Below are 27,786 nucleotides of genomic sequence, written 5' to 3'. Positions count from 1 at the left end.
ACAGCAGTTCGTGTTTACACTTTGCTCTTGCAAAAAAACTAAAAAAAACCTCCGAATTCGTGTGCAAACAGTATTTATATGGAAAATTTAAGTGCCAAAAAAGTTTATTTGATAAAACAGTAATAAAATAATACTATTCTAGCGGATTCTAAACATTTTTATCGAAAGTTTTAAAACAACCTAAGATTGTGTGTTTGTTCTCATTGAAATGTCCATCCCACCGATGCCTGATGAATGCTGCCATCGGCGTAAAAAAAGAATGCTGGATAAGATGACGTCCCCATCACAAAAAAAGGCCTCGGGAATGATTTCTCCAGTGGTTGAAGATGAGGAATCTGACGGAGCATCGGACTATTCCGACGTGTCTGAAAATGATAGTGAAATCCCAGTGTCCTCAGTCCAGATACTGAACGACACTGAAGCAAGTCTAAGAGCACTCCAAGATGTCCTTGCTGAAAAGCAGTCAAGAGTCTCAAAGGATCAACAACTGCGGATAAGCGCATATGTATCCGCTGTATTCAGATCAGTTTCACAGCTGTTATTGGAACGAGAGGGCTTCAAAGCTGATCTGGCAACAGTCAATGCCAAATTAATAGTGGCAAAGGGAGAGATCGCGATTGAAAAAGCAGAAAACCAACACAGGTTAGAAAAAATATTGCAGTTGGAGTCAGATCTAGGACCAGTGATGCGTAGAGTAGCCGATGCCACGGAAGCAAGCCTATCGTTTGCCGATATTGTGAAAAATGGCCCACAGAAGATGATACCATCAATCAACCGCTCAGGACTTAACGTTGAGACCCCCAAACCTGCTGTATGCATCTTCCCAAAGCTGGATTCTACAAAAGATAGCGACGATACGAAACAGCTACTAAAAGATACATTACGACCATCAGAACTTGGAATCCGTGTGACGGGTATTAGGAGAATCAGAAACAAAGGCGTTGTAATCCATACTGCAACACAAGAAGATCAGGATAAAATACTGAAAACCCCATGTCTAGCAAACTCGGACACTCTAAGCGCTCGATTACCAACAAAACGGCTTCCAAGGGTGATTTTCTTCAACGTTCCTCGTGACCTAACGGACGAGTGCTTCCTAAAAAATGACTTAGCAGGAGCCCAGGACAAAGCAGGCCTAGATTTCGCAGTAAAAAGTTGCAAGCTAAGTCACCTTGCTGGCGCTCGAACTGGATCAACTTGCCACCGGGTCTTCGAGGTTCCTGCCCACATTCGTCACGTGCTGGTGGAGCAGGGGAAAGTCTTTGTGGACTGGAATGTGTGTCGTGTTCGTGACTTCATTGGACTTACAGTGTGCTCCAAGTGCCAAATGATCGGACATTCCTTCAAGTTTTGCAAGGACCAGCAAAGATGTGGACACTGCGCAGGCGAAGGTCACGCCCGGATAAACTGCCCAAAAGCCGCCGCCGAGCCTGTCTGCGCCACCTGTACAAGATTTGGGAAGCCCGCTGCACATCCGACTGGAGACAAGGACTCCTGCCCGGCCTACAAGGCTGCCCTTGCCAAGGACTTTGCAACTATTGATTATGGCGTCTAATTACATTGAAGAAGATGACGAGGTAGATTACGAAAATACTCATAATTTCTGTGATTGGCTAAAGTTTCATAGCAACTACAATATGGAAAATATTAATATTGTTCAGTTGAATGTTAGATCGATTTATAAATACTGGGATACTTTGAATGTCTACTTAAATACTTGTTGGAAGCATATTCATGTGTTAATGTTATGTGAAACGGCTATAACACCGAATCTTGTCTGTCTGTATAATATTCCTGGATTTAATTGTTACAACTATTGCCGAACTAAAAAATCTGGAGGAGGTATATTGCTATATGTTCGAAATGAATTCACATTTCAACAGAAAACAATAGAAACAAATCATTTTGAATGTGTGCTTGGCTCTATGACACTTCCAAACCAGAGTATTTTAAACATCATAGCAATATACCGCCCCCCCAACTCTAGCCAACCACAATTTCTTAATGAAATATCTGCCATTCTGCATACTATAAGCCCCAAAGAAAATGTTTTACTTATAGGAGATATTAATCTAGACTTGTTAAATTGTCAAAACCCTATTATTATGGCATATGAAAATATAATGTCGGATAATTATTTAATCAAATGTATTTGTGACGTAACTAGAGAAGCAGTTTTAGCAGGAAAAGTTACTCGTACTTGTTTAGACCACATATTTGTCCGATTTAACAGTGGATGTAAACAAAGCGATTCTCTTTCCTCATGTGTATGTAATAATATTACTATAGCGGATCACTTTTTAACTGCAGTTAATATTAAATATAGTGCAAGGAAAGAAGCCCCAGAACACGGGGAAAGAATTTTGTTTTTATCGCAAAACAAAATCGACAAAAACATTCATAATTTTAAGTGGCACTCCTTGCTTGAGGAACAAGATTGCAATATACTATATAGTAAAATTAAAAACAACTTTAAGAATTTGTATGAACAGAGTAAAATCATTATGAATTATAAACCCAAAAAAAGACCTCTGTCAATAAAACCTTGGATAACTTCTAATATCTTAGAAAACATTAAAAAAAAAGATTCATTGTACAGAAGGTGGAAGAATTTTCCTAGCAATCAATTCTTTGAATTGGAATATAAAACTTTCAGAAATAAGGTGACAAAAGAAATTATTAAATGTAAGTCTACCTTTTTTAACAATAAATTCAAAAATTATTTTGGAAATACAAAAAAAACTTGGGATGAAATAAATAAATTATTAGGACGCAAGTCCAAAAGTAGTTGTGACGAAATAATCTCGAAATATATGTTAAATACGAATAATGAAGAAACCGTAGCAGATAAGTTTGTTGAATATTTTACAAATAGTGTTAGCTCTATGATACATAAATGTGATTATTTAGCATCGACCGTCAGGCCGAATGAAGTGCAACATAGTATGTACCTACCCAGAGCTACCTGCCAAGAAATCAATATTATTGTTAGCAAATTAAACAATTCAAAGTCACCAGGGATTGACAACATTCGAATGTTTGACATTAAGACACATATTAATATTTTAGGGCCTGTTATAACACACTTTATCAATTTAATTTTATCGCAAGCAGTAATACCAGATGAACTAAAAAGTAGCATCATTAGGCCAATTTACAAAGGGGGCAAACATACAGATATTCAAAATTATAGGCCAATAAGCATATTGCCAGCCCTAGAAAAAATACTTGAAAAATACATTTCCATAAAACTTAATAAATATCTAGAATCTTTCTCTTTGTTGGATCCCAACCAATATGGATTTCAAAAGAAAAAAAGTACGGAAATGCTGCTTCAGGAATTTTCAAATCACATAAATTATGAATTAAATCTAAAAAAACAAGTTTTGGTTTTATTCATAGATAACTCTAAGGCATTTGATACCATTGATACAAATAAACTATTAGAAACACTGGAGGCAATAGGAATTAGAGGAAAGCTGCTAGTTTTATTAAAAAATTTACTAACTGATCGACAAATAAGAGTAAAAATTCTTAAAAAATTTAGCAAAAGAAAATATATCTCAACAGGTGTTGCACAGGGGTCAATTCTAGGGCCAACCCTTTATATTATTTATGTCTCAATTATGAGAAAATTGTTTTCATTTGTTAAACATTTTGTATATGCAGACGATACGGCGCTCGTAATATCGCACGAAGATCTGGTTACTGCAATGAACCTTATGCAACATGATTTTATTGCCCTACTGAAATGGTCGCATGATGCAGGCCTCTTTATAAACACCAAAAAAACTAAAATTATGCACATCAGATCTCCACACGCCAGATGTAATGTAATTCCTTCATTATATACACACACATTTGACTGCATACATAAAAATGTTGCACAGCCCTGTTCATGTGAAACCATTGATTTTGTCAAAAGTTATGTATATTTGGGTGTTACTATTGACTGCTACATGAAATGGGATGTACAAATTGCTAATGTTTGTAAACGTCTACGAGCTATTGTGGGTAGGATTTATAAAATAAAATATTTCGTGCCTATAAGTACTTTAAAGTTAATCTACTTATCTCTGGCTGAATCCACTATACGTTATGGAATTACTTCTTGGGGACATTCTTGTAAAACTAATGTAAACTATATACAAACATTACAAAACTCCATTATAAAATTGTTAATCCATAAATATGACAATCAACACAGAAGTAACATTAAATTAATATACAAGTCTCTGAATATTTTACCTGTCAGAGGATTATTGTTTTATAATATTGTAAGTCAACATGTTATATTGTCTGATTCATTGTATAGGGAAAGAGTTTGCCATAAACATAACACAAGATTCACTCAAAATGAAGGACTGGTAGTTCCGAAATGTACTAATAAATATGGTGAAAGAACTTTAAACTATATAGTACCCAAAATGTTTAACTTATTACCAATGACAATTAAAAATAATAACATGTATACTGCTAATGTTAAATATAATCTAAGGAAATGGTTATTGGATAATAATGATCTATACTGATACCCCTGAAATGGAATTCATATTCTTAGAAAATGGAAAAACAATTATTTTGTAATACCTGACTACCTACCTCTATTTATGAAACTATTGATGTACTTGTTGATAATACTAATTTGTTCATACATTTATTTTTACTTGCTTATTTTATAAGGCTTTTATGTTTTATGTTGATAATACTAATTTGTTCATACATTTATTTTTACTTGCTTATTATATAAGGCTTTTATGCTGCTATTTAAACTTTTCTGCAATGTAACCAATTTATGTAATTATGTACCGTTCAAATTGTATCTTATGAATGTATAAATGTTGTCTCTATGTCCCTGCTGACAAACTACATAAGTAGTTTAGCGGGTTTAAATGTGAATAAATAAAAAAAATAAAAAAAAACACTCCGATTCATTAATTCAATAAAAAAAAACATAAATAAATCCCATAATGTTGATAATAAATCAATTTATTCTAATTTCCATGATTCTGAAGACGGCTTTGAACATAGTCGAAGGCTATTGAGTTTTGAATTTCTGATTGCTCTTAACTCATTAATATTTAGCATTCAAGAACTTGGATATAGATCCAATAGAAATAAATTCAATAGTGAATAGTCACAGGCAGCACAAAGTGGAGAGTCTTCTCACAAATGCATTACCAAATCTTAATCTAATAATGATTTTAATTTCTGGTCTTGTCATTTCAGAGAATTTCAAATTTTCATGGGGTTTTTGCAACGGCTGATAACAATTTTGTACGTAACCAGCTTGTAGCCCAAATACAAATTGAATGCGCTACTATACCATGTCACGGTGTAATTGTGTGCGGTCTTCAATCATCACTATGCCGTTTTAACTAACCCTTATTGTTCAAACAAGTAAATCCAACTTCTAGTCCACGAAAATCTTAGATACCCAAACAGCCTTGCACTCATTTATACAGTCTGCATCCACGGGAAAAGCCAATCATTTGATTCTACCTCTGCAGTAAACCTCTCCTTCTGTTACGAAAGGCAGAGAGATTACAGTAATCTATCAGCCTGCCTAAATGTATAATCTCGTAACTCCGGTGTAACTTCTCTTTATTATAAGAAAGATAGAGAGGTTGCAACAGATCTACAGAGCATTTAATCCCGTAGTGGGCTTACCTCTGTTCTGCAGTCCGGCCATCCAGCCGGCATAATAGGCCGCCTTTTTCTTGCCGTGCTCTTCGGCGATGCGCACGCTTAGCGGCTCGTTGCCCCCGTCCGGGATAACGTTGTTTAGGGCTGAGATGGCCTCCTGGGCCTCTTCGCGCTTGTCGTATCTGAAACAAACATCATTCCTACACATCAGGCACTATCTAAGAGTATGATTTGGTTCCAGCACAAATGCTTTCCAACATTTCAGGCTCCTAGCTATTCATCTCCATTCCTTCCCACTTGACTTTCCCGTCCTGTTTTAATCTTCTTCCACACAGTCATTTCACTCCTGGTTCGCTTCTATTAGGGCATCCCGTTGTCCTGTCATCTGGCGTTCTTTCCGTATGGTCAACCCATTGCAGCCTTTGGGATATGCAGAATCTTACGATGTTTCATGCTAAGAGTTACTAAGTCTACCGAGGAGTGTCGGGAGGATACAGAATACTAAAGTAGATAAATGCCACATTCAAATGAACAGTCATATTGAGAATCGGAATAATAAATAAATGTTTTACTATTTTCCTTTTTTGTAACAAATAGAGATAATGATATCCTTACTGGGATATTCGTGCTGAGGATTTCATTTACGTATTAAAATAACGAATAATATGAAGTAATTATAAACATATTATGTAGTGTTTTTTTCTTTAATAACACACTATGAGCGGGAATGGTATTTTTACCTGCGCGGCCGACTGGTGCTTATCGGCGGGACGGGTAAAAATACCCTTTACGCCGGCTCCACTTCAAAGGCGGGGAAGGTAAAGTTACCCCATTATTTCCCGTGACTATTTAATCTAAACGCTTGAAGACATTACAAACTACACACACATATAACAAAAAAAAGATAAGCCGTTGTTTCTTTTATGTACACACATACTCTTGCAATAATTAGGAAATTTTATTGTGTTAAATTTCAAAGATTGTTTGTTAGTTGTACTGGGAATATGAGTACCTATTATATTTTTATGACGAGTTATAAATTCATTGGACCTCTCTTATGAGATAATCCCGAGGATGTTATTACAATAATCATTTCCTGAATGACTTTTCCCGGCACTCGTTACTTGTGAAGATAGAGTGGCGCTAATATACACGTGCTTTAGTTATGATATACAGAGTTACAAAACAGACGTGTTTTTTTAGTGGAATTTATTAAATTGATATTTTCTTTTACCCTTCAAAAATGTCTTCAGATAATAACGAAAGTGATGAGGATATATTTTTGCGTTGATCGCGAAAAACACCCGCTATAGGCTAGAGTCTATTGTTTGAAGCGCCTGACTACAATGTGATAAGAGCACTGTTGACGCACACTTGAGAGAAGATAAACTATGTAAATTGGGGTAGGTAGGTAGGGTAGGTAGGAGCATTTTTGCGTAAATTTGTACATGTTTTTACCAGAGGCGGCTCTAGGGATCCAGTAATGGTAGGTTATTTGAAAAAAATGTGTGACTAATCTTTATTTGATATTGTGAAAAATGCCCATATATTATTATAGATATCAATTTGTTATAGTATTTAGAGTCCGCGACTCGAAATACATATTATGTTAATATAGTAAATTGAAAATAAATACCCAATCCGTGTACTTACGGTAAATTATTTTAAAGATATTAAGTTTTAATGTAGTTGTGCACAACATTAAATTAATAAAATAAGAGTTTGATTCTATTTGACAATGATCTTTTACGTTTTTTATTTTGATTCATTCTTCAGCTTCATTCTAAAAAAATAACGACATAAAGAATTATTCCAAACCTTTCCCGAACTATCCATTTGAAAAACAACCATTGTTCCACACACTACAAGTGTGTAAAATGAAAAACCGACATATTTTTATGTCACCATCTCTGAAAAACATATAATATTCATCGTGTTGTCTCCCCCACGGTCATGACCTAAGCGTCCCTAAGCTTTCCTCGTTACCAAATTTTTACTTCGATGAAAAATATAGTGCCATCTCGTTTATTCTATGGCGCGTGTAGAGACAGAAGATGCCAAAGTGGACATTCTTTAAACTGACCCAGTGAATCGTGTGGACTTGTGAAAGAAAGCTTCTATTAGAGACAACAGATGTCACTAATCATCACTCGCCGCCACCGCTGTTTCGCGTTGCATTTTAAATAAATTAAGAATAAGGCCAGTTGTTTTGATGAAAATAATTGATTATTATTGTTGTCTAATAATTTTAGGGGGTCAAACACCAATTGACCTAAGGAAAGAACCGCCACTGGTTTTTACGCTTCTTTTAAATTCCATTCTGTTACATTTATGTTTCCACCAATATCAGATTACAGGAAGTCCAATTTTTTTTTCAGTGCAGAAATCCTGGGACTAACTACCACAATATGTACTTGCCCAGAATACTAATGGAGGGTAATAACGTGGATTCTTTAGTGGATATTATCAATTTATCACTTAATAAATACAAAAGATTGTTGCTAGAGCACTTCGGTAATGCATTAAATAATGGTAACTAAAATAATTGCATATAATTTTTTAAATTATTCCTAGTTAAAAGTCCGTAAAAGGGGTTTTAAAAAATAAATAAATGTGGTCACGGAATGGAACTAACAGATTTTTTTGCCAAAAATGTTAAACTTGATTTTTTAAATGTTGGTCAAAACAGTATATTTTCAAAAAATATATTATACATACAAGCTATTTAAAACATCACAAAATTAATCTTAAATTTCTAAAATTAAATACTAAATCAGATTTTGTTTAACCGCTTAATGCTCTTAAACGAGTCACGCTTGTGCGCTAAATGCGTTCCAATTTCTGCTAGCCCGAGTGACTCTCGCCGGTTTCGATTTGCAGCCTTTTATCTTTAGCTAACACGAGTAACGCTCATGAAAGTTAGCCATGTATTTTACTCAGTTTGAATATGCTGTGTTTTTGAGCTGCTTATTTCGTTTTTACTATATTGTTTTCACATTTTCGTAATTGAAAAATGTATAAACTTTGAAAACATTTAAAAAAAAAAAAAAAAAAAATTATTAAAAAAACCCTAGCATTAACTGGTTAATTGAATGTAGAAATGGGACACAGTAAAAGCACACTTCCTTTGATCTAAATAATTCAGTAAACATATATAAAGATGCATTTAACCAAAACCTCCTAGATCACAAGCCCGGGACACTAAATCAAATCAGCCTCCTAACATGTATAAGAACCTCAGAAAAATGTATTTTTATTTATTTTTTTTAATTGACTAAAACATTTTAACCTCTCAGACAAAGACTTTTATTTACTTTGTTTTCCTTTGCGAACTGTCAAAACGTGAAAATTTATGTGATATTTACGAGTTTTGTTAAAAGCTTCATAACTCACGTTTTGGGAAACGTAGCTCATTCTAAAAAATGTTTTGGAAAGATTATGAAATTCACTATCGTATTGTATTGTTATACGTAAATATTTGCGTTTCTAAATTTACATTTTCTGAAAACGTCAAAAATATGTAAAAAATCGCTGACCATTATTTCAAAGCTGTGAAAAATGTACTTTTTTCTGAGTATCATAAAGAAATAACACTTTATATATTGAAGAAATATAATTAAAAACTATTAGTCGCCTCAAAATATTAACCGTCCAAACTAAAATATTTTTAATAAATTATTTAGAAACGCAATAAATTATGAACGAACAAGATGACAGATCCAATCGATTTAGATAATGCACCTCTACATTCCATAGATATTCTTGAATACAGACGCGTAGCGTTATTCATTATCGATACTCTGTTTTTTAAATCATGGCAATCGGTATACTAGTGATGGAAATAAATCGATTTTTGTAAAATCTCGCGCGTTTACGTGAAAAGACGTTCTAATGTCTTGACCGCTATTATCATATTTACGTCTTTTGACGTTCTAATGTTCTGAGTGGTTAAGATGTTTTAATAAATAAGAATAAATAAAAAAAAATCGAAATAATTAATAATATAAATTATAAATATATTAGGTTAGGAGGATGCTTTAAATGAGTGTTTTGCTTTAACTGACTAAATTAATGTGCATGTTAAAAATCTATAACTTTCCAATATTTTACAATACGTAACTATGAAAAAACCAATAAAAATCGTGGGACATGACAAAAACGCAATGTCCAAACTTAGGAAAAAATGCCCGTATGCATTGTTAGTTAAGAGGACAGACTTGATGTTGGAGAGAGCAGTATTAGTAATTCTTTGCGAGAAAGAGATGAGAAAGTGTTACTTCTACTCAACAGGCCATGTCGTAATATTTACCTCACAAAGGCCACGCCGCGCGACATGCCAGTCAGCTTGTCGCGCAGGATGTGCTTCTGCACAATGCGGCCGTACTTGCCGAAGATGACCTCGAGCTGCGAGTCTGAGATGTCTCGCGGCAGTCCCGTCACGTACAGGTTGGTCTCCTTGATGTCATCACCCGAGGGACGGGCATACGACACCTACACAGAAACAACGCAAAGTTACGACATTTTAAAAACACACGTAAACAAGGATGGTATCGTTGAAGCGTTAAATCCAAAGGTTTAATTTTGTACAATTCAATAAATTTATTTAATGATTTGTCAACGGCAGAGAGGGGCAGAGTGAGGACTTGAACATGGAACCTTTTATTATGGGGTAACTGCTCTACCAATTGAGCTAACCCACCTGTCAGCCAAAATAGTTTAGATAGACATAACAGTAAAAGTTCTGTCTCTGCTTCATTTGCTACAGTTTTAAAATCAAGAATACGATGAATAATTTAATAAAGTAATTTGATTCATGTTAATATTTTAAAATTAAAAGATTAGCCAACGGTTAAAAAATTGAAATTCAAATTTAACACTACATCGAGTCTCAAGAAGGTATGTATATCCAATGTCCAAGTCAATGTTATCCTTTGAAGGGGTGATAGGCCAACTTATGATGGACCGGAATATCATAACATGGTTTTAAATGACTTTACGCAGGTCTGCTAAAAGTGGTTACTGCATTTTTGTAATATTAATTAAAGAACATAACATTATGTTAAATGAATGAAGTCCAATGACTAGGATAATTTCTTTAATCCAATCGACTAATAGGAAATATGACATGCTTTGTTTGAGTCAGATGGATGAAACACTGAAACTAACCTTCAATCTCTTGTTCTGCACGGCGAACCCATTCAAGGCCTGTATGGCGGCCATGGCGTCCTCTTCTCGCACATAATTCACAAAGCCAAAGCCAAAGCTGTAGCCAGTCTACAAACAAAACAAACAAACAATTGTTATATTCAATCCAAATATAAGCTGAATAATAAACAAATGTGAGTGCAATGCTCATTATGAGAATGTAATTGAAAGTTTATCATTTTAATTACATTCTCAAAATGCTCATTATGAGAATGTAATTGAAAGTTTATCATTTCAATTACATTCTCAAAATGTTAATTATGAGAATGAAATTGAAATGATAAAACTTTCTGTTGTTTCTTTGTAGGTAAATCCATATTACGTCCTGATTTGATGTTAAGAGTGTAATCTGTCTCGCTCATGATACTGCCCGATGCTGTTTCAGTGGTATGGTAAAACATGGTTGTGTGTATATCGGGGTATGCACGGCCTACTTCGTCTTGTGCGGGAGTCTTGTACTAGAAGATAGAAGGAAAGAGTAGCTCTCGTAGGTATAAGAAAATTAACGAGGTTAAGTAAATCAGGGCTGTTTATACTACCATTTAAAATTTTTAACATAAATATTAAGATATTGACTTTAACCGAGGATAAGCAGTCTATTGTTCAATTTCAAAGTATGAAAGCACCAATCAATGAGGCTTGTGCTGTTCAGCCCAAAAAGACCCTCCACGCAGCTTCCAAAAAAATGTATCAGCATTTGATGTTTTTTATAAGATAAGCGCAGACCTCAGGTCTAATTTTCAAAATGACACTCAAATTCAAAGCAAATTTGAGTTCATTAAACCACATTTCACGCAGGACTAACACGCAACACATAGAACCGTCAATACCACACAAGAGTCCCAACTGCTCTAAATCTTCTGGAGCCAGTGAGACTACGGCATCCTCAAGCGGGATATGTTGTGAGGCTGAAGGTAGTGGGGAAGGGAAGGAGATGGGGAAGCACCTGGCTATTCAGATCTGGTCACCAAATACGGCTAAAGTCATTTCAAGCAACGTTTCAGTTCTGAATGGTGGTCTAACACCAGGGCAATATTGATAGTATCTTCCACTCTGGAATGTGCTGTAAATATACTAAATATTATTTTGAATTAATGAATTATGAAATAATACAAATTAATCAAATAAAATTTACTTGCACTCGCCGGGATTTTAACCCGCGACATACAGATTGGTAGTACTTACAAGCGTTTCGTGCACGTAGCATACTCACCGCATGTGCGTATCCGCCATACTATTTTGCTAGTATTCGTACACAACTTGACGCATCGACTACAGGTTTGGCGTCAGTTGCACGCTGCTGACAGTGCTGGAAGCATGCTATGCGAACTGCATTCGCATCTACTACTTGTTTGACAGAAATGACGTCCGAACATGATTTGAATATTAAATTTGTTCTGGAGATGGGTAACATCCATGCTAATTTACCGGAGTACGTTAGAAAGGATTTAGCGGAGAAGCGATTTAAGGTTGGAAAGAAAAGTCAATTTGTCATCATTCTCGTGTAGTTCCTAGGCGGCAACGAATGTCCTAGATTAATATATACAATTAACCTTTATTTCGTTGTATGGGTGAACCCCAAATCTTTTTTTGATAAAGAAGAACAATATTATTGTCTTCGTAGCTATGTATGGTGTTCTTATACATATACATTCCACATATATACATATATGTGAAATGTATATGTATAGCATCTATATAAACTGCTTGCTTCAGATGTCTTATAGTGTTGGCTAACGGATATATTATTTTAATGAAAAATGTTATGTTTAATTGTCAAGTCTCTGGCAGCCCTGAATTGTTGAAGCTACTTTGTCATACCCTCCGGCAATAGTGGCCAAGTGGAGATAAATTTGATTGTAACAATAAACTCACTACTATTTGCGCTATTATAATATTTTGCTAGATTATATCTGTTGGCAAGTCACCTTTTCTGTATATTTTATCCTGTTTAAATGAAGTGTTTTCTATTATTGTAGCATTCTATGCCTTAAGAAAATTTCAGCTGTATCACATTGAATGTTGTTTTATATACATATTGTTGTGTTCTTAAATGTAATACTAATATTCGCCTATGTACCACTGTGTACTTATAATCTCGTGTATCACATTATTGTAAAAGCCTTTTATGGCGTTTAATAAATAAATAAATATAGTCACTTAATATTGTATTAAATCTAAACTTGAAAAAGTAATCAAGTTCACTGTAATTTGGGTAGCGCTCTGTACGGAAACCAGCTTTAAAGAGTAGCTTATCGGCTACTAGCTTATACGTATCTCTGTGTACGAAGGGCCTTACTCCTCGACCACGGAGTATGTATCTTTGATCAATGTATTAATTAAAAAAGAATACCTTAAAGTCCTTCATCAAGCGACAGCTCTCGACCGTGCCGAAGCCGACAAACAGCGAGTACAGGTCCTTGTCAGTCATGCTCTGCGGCAGGTAGTTGACGATGAGGTTGGTCTTGGAGTTGTCCACCTGCGACTGGCCTTGCGGGGGCGCGTCCTGGTCGCCCAGACTGCCACCCCCCATGCTGCCGCCACTTCCGTAGAAGCCCCCACCGCCCCCCATGGACGACATGAAACCGGGGTATTTGCCCGAAGGGAGACTGCCTCGGCGCTGAGGGTACACCACGTGCGGCTGGAAGCGTTGAAGACATTGTTTTACAAGTGTATTACTGAGTTCATTATTTTTCACAAAAAAGTAACCTAAATGTCATTAATAACATTTTTCATAATCAAACAAACAAAATTTCAAATTTCTTCTCCTTTGGGACACACAGCTTTATAGCCACTGAAGAGAAACCGATAGGTGTGCCTAAAGGTAAATTTTATCTTACTTTGGGTGAAATTGATATTGAAATTCTTTTTTTATTATTTTTTTATTTAGTTACTTTTTTAAATAATTAGGTACATTTTTGTATGGCACATGAAATAAAATATATATATAAAATTAAAACAGATCATTGAAGTCCTCCTCACTAGGAGATCCTATGCTGAGGGGGACTATATATGTTAGTATACGTTTTCAGCGACTAAGATGACGTTTTAAATATATTAGCTAGTTCTTCTTCCGATATTTCCTTAAGCCAAGATTTGATGTCCTTAATGTAGTTATTTTTCGTTTTCCTTTGTTTGATGTTGAGAGGGAGTTTATTATATAATGTTATTACTAAAAATTCTTTGTCCAAAGGTAGAATTACATTTAGGAATATTTAGCATGTCTGTTTGCTTGGCTCTGGTTTTATGATCGTGTGAGGGGTTTGTGATGATGTAATGATCGTGTGATCGTGTTTCAAACAGATAATCGGTCTCATTGGCCTATCTGGGGACTAGAAGTCAAAAGGTCAGGAAATCGCCAACATCGATTTTCTATCAAACCGGCTGTTCCACACTTCTACGAATTTTCTGTTCAGTGTGTACAGCTCTACAGAATTTGGCAGTGGTACTTGTAAGTTTCAATTGCTTCCATGAGTTGTGTTATCCGTAATAATTATAGCATGATATATCAATTTACTTGGCAAAAGAGGCTCTGAGGTTTTTTACACTTTACAGGTCATCTTCGGGGATGTTGTGTGGAGGGAAAGGAAAGGTAGAAGTGAACCTTGGTTTAGAAGAGACATCTGAGGTAAGAGTGAAGAACAAAAGCTGGTAAAATCATTCCACAGTCAAGCTTTTCAGAACAAAAACAACACAATCTAAAGTGGCAAATAATGTTGACCGAGTACAAATTTCCGGGCTTTGCACCAATGTCCTTTCAGTTCTTCGGAACATCTTCTATAGAAATCCGAGTAGAAAAAACACAGCATTCCAGCCTACGTTCTAAAAATTACAAATTTTCCGCTAAGGGGAATATGTCTGACACAGACATAAGAATATATAGACTAGAAATTAAAGGTGAGGGGTAAAATCAACTGTTGAAGAACGAAGGGGGTAAAGCTGACTGTGATTCGTCAATAAATCAATCTGACAGTATATAGGCATCTCGCATTTTAATATCACCATTTAGTTCTTAAAAGTAAAATCTGCTTTTGAATGAATAGACATTTTTACATGGGAGCGCAAATTACTCGCCACGTTATGAACAAATTTGCCAAGTCAAAATTCGGCAAAAAAAAATTCTTCTATTTTCAGAGTCGAATATTTTGTTTACGTATTTAGTTAAGACACTTTTATAAGTGTTCATAATTTACTTCCCAGTAACAACGATGCGCACACTTGAGAATCGCTACATTCGACCAGATGTATCTCGATGTAATAGTATATGTTTCTACAACTGATTCATATTATACGATGTGAATAAGCTTAAAATGATGCTTACATATGGAATGTAATACGACAATTGGGTTTATTCTCTTTTTCACATCTATTTTTACAAGTTTTCATATCACAAGCCACTATTTTGCCGTGTTATTTCATAAAACGCCTCGACCATAGCTCGACGCTAGTTCGAACAAGAATGATGACGTCACATTCTCAAGATTCACGGGAAGCCATACGCGAGCCCAGCCGGCTCCAATGGAACCGGTATGGGGAGTGGGGAATAATACGCTTTTAATCACTTAGGGCAGGTCTACTAATATTCATATGTCTATGATGTCTGATAATGTGTTAAGAGATTAGACTCATAGCAATGAAGTAAGCATGATTACATATAAGCACCCTGGCAATGGACACATCAAGTTCACCAGACAATATATTTAGAGTGGATTAACTCTACGAAGTATGTCATAATCGTGCGCTGACCTTAAGTGACATTTATATAGGAAGGTTTGATGATTGGCTATGGTCAGATCACATGACAATATTATAGATACAAAAGGTGTATGTACTCACAGTATTATAGTCGTATGCTGATGAGGAATATCGCTGATCCCAACTGCTGCTGCAGGGTGCAAGCAATGTCAGAACAAAACACACCAATTAGACACTTTTATCTATATCCTGCAAAACAAATCAGAACATAAGTAACAAATAGAGACACTCACAGAACTAACTAAACAAGAAACATGATTTAAGATTTGCATAACATAATATTGTTTGGCTTGGGTATTAAAGCTGTGTTGCGCTAATTGCCTTGAGCCAATGTTTTGTACAGCCTTACAGTGTACAACATCGGGGCAGACAATGTCTTACGGAGGAATGAAGACATGGTTTAGTACCCCAAGAATCAATACTTTGAGACATAATATTACTACAATATTGTAAGAATAGAAGAGGTATGTATGCAACAAAGTTCCTACAAAATAATGGAAGGTATGAACTCATATGATGAAATCATCAATTGTGATATAAGAACGGTTTTGTACAGGTTTTGATAAACCATGTTTTAAGAGGAGGATTTTAAGAAAACTCACCAGAGAATATGAGGGACGAATGACATTTATATTATGACAATTTGTTTTGAAATTTTATTTAAATATTCTATTTTTAAATAATATTGTACATAGAAATAATCGTAACTAAATTGTATTGTAATGTCATTGATCTAAATAGACATAATGGCTGCAATATTTTGCGGAAATATTCATATTTTGATGGATTTAAAACAAAATTGATTGAAGTATGAATGACATTAGAACATACTACAATGAATCCTTTTATTTAAACATTCTCTGAACATTATGACTGATGATTGAATGAAATGCATCATGCTTGAAATTGGGATAGCTGTGATTTGCTAAAACTGAAAATAATGCATCATCTACTGTTGTGACAATTTCTACATGTTCCGATGCTTCGTGAAGAAATACGAATAAACAAATTACTCACTTCAAAATTAAACTAAAACCCGGTAGATTAATAAAACTCTAATAAATCTGGGAATGTTTATAGTGAGATAGAAAAATCTGAGTTAGTATTTTGACAGGCGATACCCTGCGGGGCTTCGCAAATTCGAGACTTACCTTATGTGTTGATTCCGATGGTAATAACCATCCATTTCGAATTGAAACCTTTCAATTTTAAATTCTTTTTCAGCGATAATATCATCAGCCGCATTGCGATCCAAAACGTGTTTTTTATTTCATATCAGATCTCAATCAGTCGCAGCGTGATTCGATAACCGCTTTTAGCAAATAGCCATTTACATTTTCTATTTCTATCTCCCTTTTGCCTTTGCTTTGCTAACCTAGCGTCGAAAGGAGGGGTTGTACGATGTATCAAAAAAAGTATTATAGTACACGTCAATAAAGTCTTTAAGAAGTTTGCTTTAAGTGCTATTTTAGCGTGAAGTTCGTAATTATGATCACATCATTATTTGCTAGGGCTCTAAAAATATTTAACAATTGCTTTGCTAATAACAACCGTATTCAATATACAGATAGAGGTTATTATTTTATCTATGAAATTTAAACTTGGTCGTGTTATAACGTAATTGGTCTGTTCCAAAATATGCAGATAAAATTTGCAGCACTATCCGTAAAAAATATTATTTTAAGGTGCCTGTAAACGATCAAATTTGTTTGTCAAATTTACGTGTTTGTCAAATTATTTGAACGTCTGCGGCCTTGTTTGATGTGCTTGTCAAACAAACTACGTGTTTGACGTGTTTGTCAGAAATTCTGATTGACGGAAAGTTTGAACGATATTTGAGAACATGTTTGAACGTTTGCGGGGGTGTTTATCAAACAAACGTCAGTTTCGTGTGCCATCACTATGGAGAGTGCTGCGTCATCGAATGTTATAAGTGAAAGAGACTTTTTATTACATTTTATATCCATATATCGCGATCTGCCGCAACTGTGGAAAGTAAAATGCAGGGACTATATGGACAAGAATAAAAGAAACATAGGAATAAAAACAATAACGGATTTATTAAAAGTATTTCGCGCCAATATTACGGAAGAAGACGTGAAAAAAAAAATCAACATTTCTAACAAGTAATTAAAGGTTGGGTTATCCATTCGCAGAAAGTTACCATAATCTTCTGGTTCTGTACGTAATATATCCCTAAGCAAATTTTCATGGGTATATTTAGCTCTTAATTTTAGCCATTCTCTAGACCAACACCTTCTTTTTTTCTTTTTAAGACACAGAGCTAATGTCAACGCAAGAAATGCTTTGTCCGCATCCGTCATTTTTAACAACACAAAATATTTCGCTATTCACCCCACTTCAGACCGGATACAATAAACGTCAAAAGACAATTCCCGGCGAAAGCTGGAAATAAATGAACTAATATTTGACAAACTTCATTTGAACGTTTGCGGCCTTGCCAGGCCTTGCTCATCAAACACGTGACGAGCAAACGTAAAATTTGACAAACAAATTTGATCGTTTACAGGCACCTTTAGAAAGGCATTCACGGCATTCAAATAATAAGTAGGGATTCTTTTGTAATGCAATATTAAAATAGAGAAAAGTCGAGCAACGCTGGGTACATGTCAGTTAGTAATTACAATAATATTTATAGAAAATAGAGAAAAGTCGAGCAACGCTGGGTACATGTCAGTTAGTAATTACAATAATATTTATAGAAAATAGAGAAAAGTCGAGCAACGCTGGGTATGTCAGCTAGTAATTACAATAATATTTACAGAAAGTAGAGAAAAGTTGAGCAACGCTGGGTACACGTCAGCTAGTAATCACAATAATATTTACAGAAAATAGAGAAAAGTCGAGCAACGCTGGGTATGTCAGTAAGTAATTACAATAATATTTACAGAAAATAGAGAAAAGTCGAGCAACGCTGGGTATGTCAGCTAGTAATTACAATAATATTTACAGAAAGTAGAGAAAATTTGAGCAACGCTGGGTACACGTCAGCTAGTAATTACAATAATATTTACAGAAAGTAGAGAAAAGTCGAACAACGCTGGGTACACGTCAGCTAGTAATTACAATAATATTTACGTCGGAAAGACGGTAAAATATGCATTAGAGTTCAATTTTTTTTTCAAAATTCGCCTGTTTTAACGCCATGTTTGATTTTGTTAGTATGTCGGAAGGTTCCGCTTCAATATTATTTAAGCAAGTTTTTAAATTCCTAAAAATATTTATGTTATTTTTGAAGATATGTATACATTTGTAGAGTCAAAACGGTAATTATATGAAATTACCTCTCTTAGAAAAAATCAAGTGTGCTAGGAAAATAATTAAAAAAACTCATTTTGTTCTGTTATTTAATATGTCAAACTGTTAATATTGTGTAATATGTGCAACATAGGCATTTGTCGAGAGATTTTGTTCTATTATTTAATATGTCAAACTGTAAATGTTTAATATGTGCAACTTAGGCATTTGTCGAGAGATTTTGTTCTATTATTCAATATGTCAAACTGTAAATGTGTAATATGTGCAACTTAGGCATTTTTCGGATATTTTGTTCTATTATTCAATATGTCAAACTGTAAATGTTTAATATGTGCAACTTAGGCATTTTTCGAGAGATTTTGTTCTATTATTTAATATGTCAAACTGTAAATGTGTAACTTAGGCATTTGTCGAGAGATTTTGTTCTATTATTTTATATGTCAAACTGTAAATGTGTAACTTAGGCATTTGTCGAGAGATTTTGTTCTATTATTTAATATGTGAAACTGTAAATGTGTAATATGTCCAACATAGGCATTAGTCGAGAGATTTTGTTCTATTATTTAATATGTCAAACTGTAAATGTGTAATATGTGCAACTTAGGCATTTGTTGAGAGATTTTGTTTTATTATTTAATATGTCAAACTGTAAATGTGTAATATGTGTAACTTAGGCATTTGTCGAGAGATTTGACTCCATTTTAAACGAGTCGTTTTTTATTAGATATTTTTAACCATTTTCCCTTAATTATTATCGTTTTTAATATTAGCGCGCTTCATCCAACAAACGTATTAAAATATCTCCTTTTCAAACCACTTTCTTCTTTTCGAACGCTTACTATGGAGCCTTCACGTCAAGGTGCGAATAAATAGGACACAATTTCGGAGAGCCGAACCACGAATTACGGGAAAGGAACAAAGCAACGGCACCAAACGCCGCTTACTGTTGCTAAAGTTTGTCCAATTTATACGTAGCATTACTGTTACCAAAAAACGTGGTTCGAAGCGACTCGCGGCGAGACGCCGCACAGTGTTTCGTTTTTATGCAAGCTGGACGATAAAAATTCTAACACATCGATCAAGTATTTGTAATCCACCTGTGGGGTATATTTAACCAAATACCTTTAATTTTCCTCAGGCTTGACCACCTTGTTTTACAGTCCAATAATAAAGCAATATTTTTTCCCATGTCTTTTGTCATGTAAGTCTGCAGCAGATCGTTCTTTGTGGGCGAATTTTTAAATGTATGAGCTTCGCTTCTCTGTAATCCCGCCAATACAGCGGGATCCCGCAAAATTTTCGACCGAGATTAGTCCCGCAAAATGTCTGCGGGATCTCGGTATTTCGGGATCCCGGTATACCGGGATTGCATTCCCTAGTTATTAGTATATCAGTTAACTTTAATTTTTTTTTAAATTTAGCTGGCTATTAGTATATCAGTTAACTTTAATTTTTTTATATATTTGTGTTCTTACATCTTCTATTATTTTTTATTTATTATTTACAATATTGTATTTTTTGTAAATCTCTCAGGCCACGGGTACAGAACCCTTAGTTTTTTTTAAAATATTTTTTATTATTATTATAATTTTAAATGAAAATCTGTTATTGGATTTTATCTTTATTATTTAGTTTATATATGTAAATAATCTGTTGATTTTCCCAAATAAATAAAATAAAATAAACAGCTCGTCTGTTGAACAGTTAAAAAAAATTAATATATATATATATATATATTATAGGGTCTTTGATTTGACCCAAATTTGAAAAAAAAAATTTAAATACGCTCAAATATTAATTACTATTTGCACAAAATTATTAATTTAACCGCATCTTTGGTCATGGACAGTATTTACAAGTTTTAGGAAAAAAAAGTAAACGCACCTCCACTTCTCAAATGCTTTTCACCAAATGCTGAGCTTTTCAAGTTCAAATATACTTAAAATATTATTATCCGTTTCCCGAGGCCTCTCTTTCTTCGGAAAACTTCTCCATGTTACGAACAGTTCCTGCATGGATATATCGCATATGGTGCTTGTAAAAAAAAAATATAAGCTTGATGCAGATTCGTGCGGAAAAACATCGAAAGTGATTTGAATAGAAAAAATATTAATTTGGTAATTAATCATGTCATTGTGATATAATCTACCGAACAAATTCTCGATATGTTAAAATATAATATTTTTTAGACCACATAGAAATTATAATTTAAAAAAAAATCTAAGATGATTTTTATTTACGTATTAGAAAAAAATATACTTCATCCCTTCCAAACTAAACTCACTATTTTCAGAACCGAAATACAAAAGTGAATAAATATCTGAAGATTTGATAAACTAATTACCAGACTTTCGGACTCTGGTATTAATCAATCCGTGCATTAATCGGCTTTATGACGCCTTTAAAATGTTATATAAAGTCATGAAAAGTGATGAAACAAAACTAGGTTAAATAGTTTCATCACTTTTCATAGCTTTATATCACTTTTTAAAGGGGTGTTGAATTGTCATTCACCAATTAAGTATGCATTTATGACGCTGTCTATCTGGAAATAACCACATGACGCCATCGTTCCAAAATTCCAAAGTGATTTATATACCTCAATATACTTTCTAGTTTGTATGGGGCGAATCACAGTGCGCCGTTGGCTGAAAGAAGTGTCTTTTTTTTAGTCTACTGGATATGTAGACATTAGGAGAGCAAAATAACTATGAATTCGAACTTTCACTCGATTATCAAAAAGTCATTGGAATTAAACAAAGAATATACAAAACATTAGTTTATTTTATTATACAACTAAAATATATGGTTTAAATCCATGGCAAGATACATCGCTTTTATAATAAGCGAGTGTCATAATTTCTGTTTTTTCACACTTCTATGAAGATTAGTCTATAATCTAAATATCCACATCAATAATATTATTGTATACAAAACAATTTTTCAAATAATGCAGTATTAGTTTTTTAAATTCGGTATTATTTCGTGTATTTGAACCAAGGAGGTATTTCCTGCTTAAATAAGACTTTTTCTTGTAAAATTTCGGCATTTTTTTTACAATAAAGGGTTCAAACTATATTTTTAGGCGAGGTTGGGTTAGGTTTCTTTTTTGACGTTAGGTTAGGATTCAGTATCCCCTGTAGATGTAGTTGGCGGAGGTTCTCCTGGTGGCACAGTTGTTGAGCGCGTCTCCCTGCGTGCCATCTGGGCACGTGCACACGGCGATGTGTCGGCGCGCCTGGCACTGGGCACCGGCACCGCACTGGCCCTGGCACGGGTCAGTGCACGCGTATCCTACACACGCACGATTCTGCGGGCACTCGTCGTCGGTCTGGCACTCACCCTGGAATAAAAACAAACATGGTCAGATTGTTGGTGACCTCCTTCACAAACTGGTTGCGGTCCCTCGCTGTTCGCGTCTAGTCCTCCGAGACTTCCATCTCTTTCTTGGTTTGCCTCTGAGTCACTTCCATTGGGGCACCGTTGTCGTCGTACCATAGCTTCTACATTCTAATATCGCAGAGTAGTGCCGAATCCCTACCTACAACTAGGTACCGGGCCGGCCCTCTTAAGGTAAAATTGGAGCAGTCCACTCCGGGCGCCAACTTACCAATGCACTTACGGACCAAGGAGCCAAGGCGTTTATAATACCTAACACTTAACACAGCGCCCTTGAGATGTTTACTAGCTCCAGGCACCTTTTGCCAAAGGGCCGGCAATGACTAGGTAACTTTGAAATCAGTTTTTCGAGTTATACACAAAACCATACATTTATTTCCTCGCCCAGGTATGCCACCAAGTACGAATCTAAGAATAATGTCAATACATCCAAGAAGTGTCACGAGGTTACCGAAAAGGTCCGCCAGAACAGGCTTTTGGAATAGATACCCAAAGTTGAATCTTCTACTTTCATTCTATAAATTGAACATAGAGACTCTTTTGAATGCATGTCTACCGGACAGATCCATTTGCAAATGCTCCTTTGACGTCGTGCTCGGCCGGACATTTCGTACGTCAATACTAGGCTTCACCTAGTTCTAGTAATAACCCCACAATATTAAAGTAAAAACTTAAAATTTTGTTTATTTAGATAAACTAATGTTTATAAGAAAAGTTTTTTATGCATAGCACAAAGTGTAACAAAGTATTAAAATCAATAATTATTCGTCTGTAATACCCATAGGTACAAATTGAAAAAATCTCTCGAGAAAGATTAAATGCCGCCGACGGGGATTGAACCCGAAACCGACTGCCGGTCAGCTGCTCTAAGCATTAAGCTACGTCAGCTTATTCCAAACCCGTTAAATAATTCAATATGTATTAGTATTTTTCATTCAACAATTATTGCTAAATACATTTTTTTCATCTGAAAATGATAACAACAGCTGAACGGTTCAATTCCCGTCGGCGCGGCGGCATTTATTCTTTCTTGGGAGATTTTTTTCAATTTTTATGTATAAATAATATATTGCTTATAGTAATAATTCATAATTACCCTCTGACAGCTGACCAGAGCGTTGCCCACATATCCGGGAAGGCAGGTGCACACCGGCCGCTTTCTATTGGTGTTGTCGAAGCCGGGTTGGCACTGAGCATTAATTCCGCACGGATTGGGCTCGCATAGGTCTCCTGAAATATAAAACAATAATAATGAATGGATGCAGTGTCAAGGCGATGCACTATGTCGTGTAATATTTTAAATTGAGCCGCTATCAATAACAACCCTTACGTAGATGGCGATAAGGTTTAAATTCCCGCTTAACACCATCCGCCTGTTTTGATTTATGCATGAAAAAAACATGGCCAAAGAGTGCCTTTTATTTTATTTTGTGGATGTTCAGGCATAAATATTTAATTTTTTTTCTATCATTTTATAAATAACTTAATTTGCCACATTATACAATAAAATCGTAACCGAAAATGGGTTCGTAAGTAGGAGATTTTGAACTTTAAAGCAGTTTTCATAGGCCTTATACATTATTTTTTTCTGGGCTTATAAAAAGACTTATCTAAAAAATACTCGATTATTTCAAAGTCCAAGATGTATTCTACTCGCAGTATTTAATTAAAGCATCTGAAACATTTCTAGGCGACCAAATTTTCAAACCAAAAACACATGATTTTGCATTACTACGTACGACATAGCCTTAATGATCAATTCGAGAGGCGTTGTGGGTACCGCGGCCCCGGAAACCAACACCTCTGCTATAGGTCACCCCAAGTGGTGATTTAGCACGGGTTCCCGGGTTCATGGGGTCAGGTTTTGTCCGGATCTTGGCGGCAGATGCTTCTGCCCAGCAACTGCAAGGCAGGCTGCATCGGGAGAGACTGATTGACGGAGACCTTTTGACCTCGCCAGTAGGACTCCTAGTGGGAGCGATGGATTCTGACTCCCAGATTCCTACCCACATATCTTGTACGTTTTCCTTCCCTATCTTTCCTTTCCATTCGTAAAGATGACATAGATTAATTGGAATTATTTTCCAAATGGCCTCCGGTATGGAGCTAATGTAAAAAAAAGTGCGATATGATTTCTTTCACACATTGGGTGGAAGTTTTCACAGCCAACTTCTGCGAGGTCTTCGGGCTAGGTCAGAAGCCTAGTATTTACGGGCGAGCATATCGTCACATGCCGAGCGACGAACATTTATTCCTGTATGAAATTTCATACTAGGCTTTATTCAGGTGCAATAAGCCCCTTCGAACGGTGCAATCTACCTAGGCACTTGGGTGGCGTATCTGTGGTAGGTACTAACAGCGCTCGCTTTCCTTAGTGTCCTTCATAAAACACAATGGTTATTGTACTGTGCTAGAATGGAACCTGCAACCTCCTGACATCTACAAAACATTACACGAATAAAACAGCAAACATTATTTCTGTCATGTGAAACAAGGTAAGTGATGCAGAAAAAACAGTGGAACCAACATGATAGAAGAAAAGTGCAAGCTGCTACATGGCAAACACACTATGTGAATATCGTCTATAAAATGTGGAATACTGCGATTTTGCTCCACGAGGTACTAGCTATTAAACCCTTCTTATTACCGTCATTGAAAAGCCTGCAGCTGATGAAGGGATCCCCCGTCATGTCCTTGGGGCAAGAGCAGATAGGTTGCGCGCCCCTCAGCTGGCAGTTTGCGTTGACGCCGCAGACGCCCACACACGGGTCCACGCACTGGTTGTACTGGCAGGACGGTTTTCCGGCCGGGCACTCCGCGTTGCTGGTGCACTCGGGCTGGCAGGACCTGTACGGATCTCCGAAGTATCCCTAGAATATTAATTCAATACTATAGTATAATATTACATTCATTACATATATGTGCGAAGAGTAACGGGTGACAGGACTGCGCGTGCGCAGACGGATATCTAAGATGGCGGTGGCCGTTTGTAATGGGTTTTGAGTGCACTCCGGCTGGCAGGACCTGTAGGTCTACGAAGTGGCATTTATGATCATGGGATGGATGTGATGGGTTTTAATAAGCGTCAAGGAGTTTTAGATTATTTTCTATTTTCACAAGTCACAATGTCACTCAACGAGTCAATGAACACATATATCAAAATTTGATTAAAGATTAAGGCCCAGTAGTTTCAAAAAATTTGAACAATTCATCTAATTTCAAAGTTAAATAATGAACTTTCTGTGAAGCAACTGTCTCGATGCATGGTACTTTATGAAGTCAAATCTTACTTCTTCAAAAATGTATTATGTTTTCTGTTGCATTGCATTTAATGTGATGCATTAAAAATACTGCTTAATAGATTTCTAGTGGATTCCAGTTGGTTTCTAACGAGCTATCAAATTTTCTGCGCTGTATCTGATTCGAGGGCGAAAGCACAAGCATCGACTGTGATATCTGAAAGAGAAACGGTCAAAGTACGCCATCATAATTTGTTTAATTTTCCCACAATCTGTCGTGCAGAACCGACATTAGAGAAAAAACCACAATTCCTCCTATATGTGCGCAATATAACACAAAATTTCACAAGGTTCAGAAAGAACCTTCAGAAATATCTTTCTCTCGGTAGAAAATTAGTGTAGACGCTATAAAACTTCAACTCATAGTAACATTAAATTAACTTACGCATATTTATCTTTGTATTCAATGTATTAGCTGTTTGTTTCTTAGATATAAATACATCAATATTAGGTTGTTGTAATTACAATATATTATAATAAAACAAATAATTACCCTTGGACATTTACAGACGGCGGCGTGACTCCTGACGTTGGAGCACTCTGCGTTGACTCCGCACTGGTTGCAGGGGTTGACGCACTTGAACTGCTGACACTGCTGCTGCGGACCACACTCGCCGTCGGACTCGCACTCGTGGCGGCAGCCGCCCACTCCCAATGGGTTGCCCTGGACAGGGAAGGTATCATTAGGAACGATCATAGACATTCAAATTGATGGACCCAAGCAATGAGGGAAGGGGGAACAAACCAAATTGCGAGGAGCTGGGAGGCGGCGTTACCGTCTCCATTTCAGTGATTTTTTATTTTAAAATATTTAATTCTCGAAAATAAAATCTGCTCATGAATTAGTAGTCTTTTTACAATGGTGAACAAATTCCTGGCAGCGTAAAAACTTAACAACAAATCCCCAATCGGGTCAACCAAAGTTCGGGTTTAATTGCAAACTTGAATATTTTGTTACACTACTTAGTATGGTTAACTAACTAACTAACCTTCATGCCGTTTCCCCGCAGGGAAAGGCAGAGAGGACGGACCCCCAAACAACTCGGCCTTGGAACACACTTCTTGCCTCATTCACATTCATACATCGTCTCACATAATATACTCTTCTATTATTCTGACTCTTGACATGACCGAGTTTCTGATTCACTTGATTGTGCCGTGTCTTCCTCAGGCATCCCCGACTTCTTCTAGCATTCACATTTTCGTCATATATTATCCTTACAATCCTTTCTTCGTTCATTCGCACTACATGCACAAACCATCTAAGCGTCCCTATCCAATGTCGTTTCCAAAATTGAATATTTTGTTACCAGAGATGTGCAAAATGGGTACCCAAAACCATTTGAAATGCAAAATGGAAATGGGTCAAAACTTTTCCATTTGAAAATGCAAAATGCAAAATGGTTTTTAGAAAAGCATTTCAAATGCAAAATACCTATTTTCAAAATGCATTGAAAAAGCAAAATGGTTTCTCAGGTCAAACAATTTAAATAATTATAGAATTTTTAAACAGTTTTGTCATTTAATAATGGACATCAATGTAGAACAAACATAAATATTACATGATGGTAAATCAAAAAATGCCACGACTACGGATTATGAACCACAAAAAATTTGCGCGGGACAAATGTTGCCAACGTAAAAACATAGAAACTGCTATCTAACATTTAATATTACAGCGTCATGGCCCCATGTTCAGTATTTGAATCAGTATTTTTTGTAATGGTATCACTCAATTGCCAGGGCTCCTACAAGGGAGCAACTTGACAAATGTAAATTATCTCTCATAGCGAGGTTGAGGACCGACTGATATTTGGGGCTTATGAAAAAAGATGAGTGGAGATAGTGGGAAGAATGTTGCAAAAAAGCATTTAAAATGGAAAATGCACTGAGAAAAGCATTTAAAATGCAAAATGCAAAATGGATTTTAGAAAAGCATTTAAAATGCAAAATGTAAAATACCCATTTTGCATTTTGCATTTCCATTTGAAATGGATTTATTTGAAATAAAGTACATCTCTGTTTGTTACACTGTTGAGTAATTTTTCAACCTCACTTATATTTAGCATATTTTCAAAGTATATCCATTCTCGAACCCTCCTGGTGACAAACATACGGTCACGTGCTTTGCCTCATTGCTCATCGCAATGATACCCAGATTTTACGCTGAGGCAATTCTACCAATTCGGATGTCTATGGCAAT

General features: G+C 35.6%; 2 protein-coding genes across 4 annotated transcripts in view; both read right to left on the bottom strand.

Annotated features, from left to right (window-relative positions):
• The window catches only part of LOC149413196 (sex-lethal homolog), a 32,732-nt gene extending 15,773 nt beyond the window's left edge, over window positions 1-16,959 (bottom strand). For 2 of the 3 annotated variants that reach the window (XM_089645082.1, XM_089645083.1), the window contains exons 1-6: window positions 16,758-16,959; window positions 15,688-15,736; window positions 13,205-13,492; window positions 10,813-10,920; window positions 9,956-10,137; window positions 5,671-5,828 (exon numbers count right to left, since the gene is read on the bottom strand). In XM_089645082.1, the coding sequence (XP_089501208.1) occupies window positions 5,671-5,828; window positions 9,956-10,137; window positions 10,813-10,920; window positions 13,205-13,492; window positions 15,688-15,736; window positions 16,758-16,792 (820 nt within the window). In that variant the 5' untranslated portion in view covers window positions 16,793-16,959. Of the gene's footprint in view, window positions 1-5,670; window positions 5,829-9,955; window positions 10,138-10,812; window positions 10,921-13,204; window positions 13,493-15,687; window positions 15,796-16,757 lie in introns of all 3 variants that reach the window. The other variant, XM_089645084.1, reaches the window with a different exon arrangement.
• A 4,692-nt stretch (window positions 16,960-21,651) lies between these two features.
• The window catches only part of LOC149413195 (uncharacterized), a 34,619-nt gene continuing 28,484 nt past the window's right edge, over window positions 21,652-27,786 (bottom strand). The window contains exons 7-10 of the mRNA XM_089645319.1: window positions 26,077-26,247; window positions 24,932-25,154; window positions 23,381-23,514; window positions 21,652-22,228 (exon numbers count right to left, since the gene is read on the bottom strand). Coding sequence (XP_089501445.1) covers window positions 22,013-22,228; window positions 23,381-23,514; window positions 24,932-25,154; window positions 26,077-26,247 — 744 coding nt within the window. The 3' untranslated portion in view covers window positions 21,652-22,012. The remainder of the gene's footprint in view (window positions 22,229-23,380; window positions 23,515-24,931; window positions 25,155-26,076; window positions 26,248-27,786) is intronic.

The sequence above is a fragment of the Hesperophylax consimilis genome, chromosome 22, assembly GCF_061612785.1.
Source record: "Hesperophylax consimilis isolate HC1 chromosome 22, BYU_Hcon_1.0, whole genome shotgun sequence".
Classification (NCBI taxonomy): domain Eukaryota; kingdom Metazoa; phylum Arthropoda; class Insecta; order Trichoptera; family Limnephilidae; genus Hesperophylax; species Hesperophylax consimilis.
Note: the sequence above shows the minus strand (reverse complement) of the source record. Positions and strands in the feature narration are given on the sequence as shown.